The sequence below is a fragment of the Ambystoma mexicanum genome, chromosome 5q, assembly GCF_040938575.1.
Source record: "Ambystoma mexicanum isolate Mex_15411 chromosome 5q, UKY_AmexF1_1, whole genome shotgun sequence".
NCBI classification, from domain to species: Eukaryota; Metazoa; Chordata; class Amphibia; order Caudata; family Ambystomatidae; genus Ambystoma; species Ambystoma mexicanum.
This window is the reverse complement of record NC_090933.1, coordinates 1,370,882,790-1,370,886,567: the sequence shown is the minus strand read 5'-3', so window position 1 is coordinate 1,370,886,567 and position 3,778 is coordinate 1,370,882,790. Positions and strand designations below refer to the sequence as shown.

The 3,778-nt window shown below is 39.3% G+C and overlaps 1 protein-coding gene across 1 annotated transcript; it reads right to left on the bottom strand.

The window, feature by feature from the left end:
• Nucleotides 1-553: 553 nt before the first annotated feature.
• LOC138498162 (zinc finger protein 268-like) lies at nucleotides 554-3,511 on the bottom strand. The gene has a single exon (XM_069622040.1). The coding sequence runs from the start codon at nucleotides 2,506-2,508 to the stop codon at nucleotides 847-849; it is 1,662 nt and encodes a 553-aa protein (XP_069478141.1). The 5' UTR covers nucleotides 2,509-3,511; the 3' UTR covers nucleotides 554-846.
• Between the last annotated feature and the right edge of the window lie 267 nt (nucleotides 3,512-3,778).

The following is a 3,778-nucleotide window of genomic DNA, read 5'->3' as shown; positions in this document are numbered from 1 at the left end:
CGCTGTATTGTGAGATGATCTAAGACCCTGTGTACAGCAAAGGAACATCGTGTGCCTCGAAACGAACTTTTTGGAACGTGAGCAAATAAAAATGCTAATCGCTGAATATTCTCAAAACATTTGATGTCAAATAAATGTACTTTACCAAATTTACAATCTTGCGGTTTAATTTAAAAGCACAGTTTCATATTCCCAATTGTGGCGCGCTGTGTTGTTTGAGCTCATCTGTGTTGATTTCCTGGTTCTGTGTGGAGTCGCGTAGAAGACGCCTGGGCGCGTTTGCCTACGCAGCTCAGTCACGTCACGGATAGAGGCGGGGAATATGAATGTTTTGATCAAGTCTGTTTCAGGGGCGGGGGATTTGATTTAGTGCCGCAAAAGCAGGTGAGCCAGGGCGATGCGGCAAGTGAGAGGATTATCATAAAATGGCGGATGTTTTCGAGTGCGTTAATGGACGAAAAGTCGGGTAAGGTCCATAGGAAAGTTTTCTACGATCTACCGATTTATGCTTAAAAACACATGGCCGAACCATAGGAACAATAAAAAAAAAGTCCCGGAACTATCCTTTAACATTGAAAGCCTTATCACACTGAGAACATGCATATGGTTTCCCCCCAGTGTTATTTGTTAGATATATGACTAGCTGACGTTTACAGTTATTTTTATAAAAAGACGCAAGCAAAAAAGACGAGCAGCAGATAAACGGTTTCTGAATGTTACTGTGATACAATCTAACAGAGTAGTCCGGCATCGCAGATGTGCCCAGTCGAAGGTCTTTGATGTATGATGTAAAGAAGTAACACGAGTGCAAAAGATCTTGAAAGCCTTATCACATTCAGAATATGCTTATGGTTCCTCCGTAGTGTGAATTCTTTGATGCATGACTAGCTCACGTTTACTCTTGAAAGCCTTATCACATTGAGAACATGCATATGGTTTCTCCCCAGTGTGATGTCTTTGATGTATGACTAGTTTATCTTTTCGCATGAAAACCTTATCACATTCAGAACATGCATATGGTTTCTCGCCAGTGTGACTTCTTTGATGTATGACTAGATGCCTTTTATTCTTGAAAGCCTTATCACATTCAGAACATGAATATGGTTTCTCCCCAGTGTGAATTTGTTGATGTATGGCTAGATTACATTTAACATTGAAAGCCTTATCACATTGAGAACATGCATATGGTTTCTCCCCAGTGTGACTTCTCAGATGTATGACTAGAGCACCTTTTTGCTTGAAAGACTTATCACATTCAGAACATGAATATGGTTTCTCCCCAGTGTGATTTCTCAGATGTATGACGAGCTGACTTTTACTGTTGAAAGCATTATCACATTCCGAACATGCATATGGTTTCTCCCCAGTGTGACTTATTTGATGTATGACTAGATGACTTTTACTCTTGAAAGCCTTATCACATTCAGAACATGCATATGGTTTCTCCCCAGTGTGATGTCTTTGATGTATTACTAGTTTATCTTTTCGCATGAAAAACTTATCACATTCAGAACATGCATATGGTTTCTCTCCAGTGTGAATTCTTTGATGTATGACTAGCTCTTTTTTACTCTTGAAAGCTTTATCACAGTGAGAACATGCATATGGTCTCTCCCCAGTGTGAATTCTTTGATGCATGACTAGATGAAGTTTACTCTTAAAAGCCTTATAACATTCTGAACATGCATATGGTTTCTCCCCAGTGTGAATTCGTTGATGTATGACTAGCTGACGTTTATTCTTGAAAGCCTTATCACATTCAGAACATGCATAGGGTTTATCCCCAGTGTGAATTCTTTGATGCATGACTAGTTCATGTTTACTCTTGAAAGCCTTATCACATTGAGCACATGCATATGGGTTCTCCCCAGTGTGAATTCTTTGATGTATGACTAGCTCACTTTTTCTGTTGAACGCCTTATCACATTCAGAACATGTGTATGGTTTCTCCCCAGTGTGAATTCTTTGATGTAGGACTAGCTCACTTTTAATCTTGAAGGCCTTATCACATTGAGAACATGCATATGGTTTCTCCCCAGTGTGAATTCTTTGATGTACGACTAGCTCACTTTTACTCTTGAAAGCCTTATCACATTCAGAACATGGATATGGTTTCTCCCCAGTGTGATGTCTTTGATGTATGACAAGGTTATCTTTTCGCATGAAAACCTTATCACATTGAGAACATGCATATGGTTTCTCCCCAGTGTGACTTCTTTGATGTACAATTAGATTACTTTTATTCTTGAACGCGTTATCACATTCAGAACAAGAATATGGTTTCTCCCCAGTGTGAACTCTTTGATGTATGACTAGCTCCCTTTTACTGTTGAAAGCCTTGTCACATTCAGAACAAGAATATGGTTTCTCCCCAGTGTGAACTCTTTGATGTATGACTAGCTCACTTTTACTGTTGAAAGCCTTATAACATTCAGAACATGCATATGGGTTCTCACTAGTGTGAGTTTTCTGAAGTATGGCTAGTGCCCCCTTTTGCTTGAAAGCCATATCACGTTGAGGACAAGCATATGGTTTCTCCCCCAGTGTGAATTATTTGATGTATCACTAATTGACTCTTCACCTTGAAGGCCTCATCACATTGGGAACACGCATATGGTTTCACACCAGTGTGAGTTCTCTGATGCATCACTAAGATAGCATTTTGCAAGCATAAGTGTTGTCCCCAGTAGGATTCCCACGGTGCAGAAAATGATGACTTGTTACGTTCAGAACTTTGATGTTATTTCTCTTTGGTGTGAAATCTCTTATGTTGCCATATATGACCTGCTTCATTAAAAGTAATTTCACATTCAGATTACTAAAAAAAAGTGCCTCAATTGGGAAGATGTTACTTTGAAAAAGTGATTTCTTTGTAAGGAGCGCTTTGTCAAATCCTCTCTGCAATATAGATTCAGTGGTTTAGCATTAGATTGCCCTATGTCCAGAATGACTTGTCACAGCCAGAACACACGTATATTCGTATTACTTTGTGGCACATAGGAAACATCCTTAGATATCCATTTGTATTGAATGTGTTGCAGTTCAATTGCAAAATGTCTCTCGTAAGCCTCTCAGTGTATTCTTGAACGTCTTGTGTTAACCTTCACGGAGGAGGCTGTGTCCCATTCAGTACATTTATGTAGACTCTCTTGGGGTTAGTACCGCGTGTGTGGATATTGCCATATTCAGCTGTTTACCGCAATAGCATGCTGCATAAGCACATAATCACATGTCTCAAACACCCCACTTTAGTGATACAGTGTTGTATGTGTGTCGGCCACAGATGGCCACCTTATTGATTGGTATTGACTGCACATAGGAACTGTATCTTTCTTCCAAAATCGTTAATTGCTGTCTTTTTTTAGTGAATTATCTTCAGAATCTGAAATATACTTGTCTCATGGGAAGAGGCTCTATGTTGGACGTGACGGTCACAAAATCTCTTCCGAGACCGAAATATCTGAGGAATTAATTTTTATACAAAATCTTTTTAAAACATTTCACTGGATTCCATGCCCTGTTTGAAGGAAAAGGAAAACGAGGATTAGTGTGCCATACATAAGCAACAAATATTTATTTCTTGTTTTAAAAAGGATATGAAAAAAGCAAAAAAGGGCATGTTTCAACTTTAGGAAACCGGTTTTATGAAATACTACAGAAATGTATAGAGGCCACTGAGCAGAGGACCACTGCGTAGGACCAGCATTGTGAACATTTGTCCCCAGTAGTGAGGCAGAAGGGAAAAGAGCTAGAGACAGCAATCAGGTGAAATTGAGTA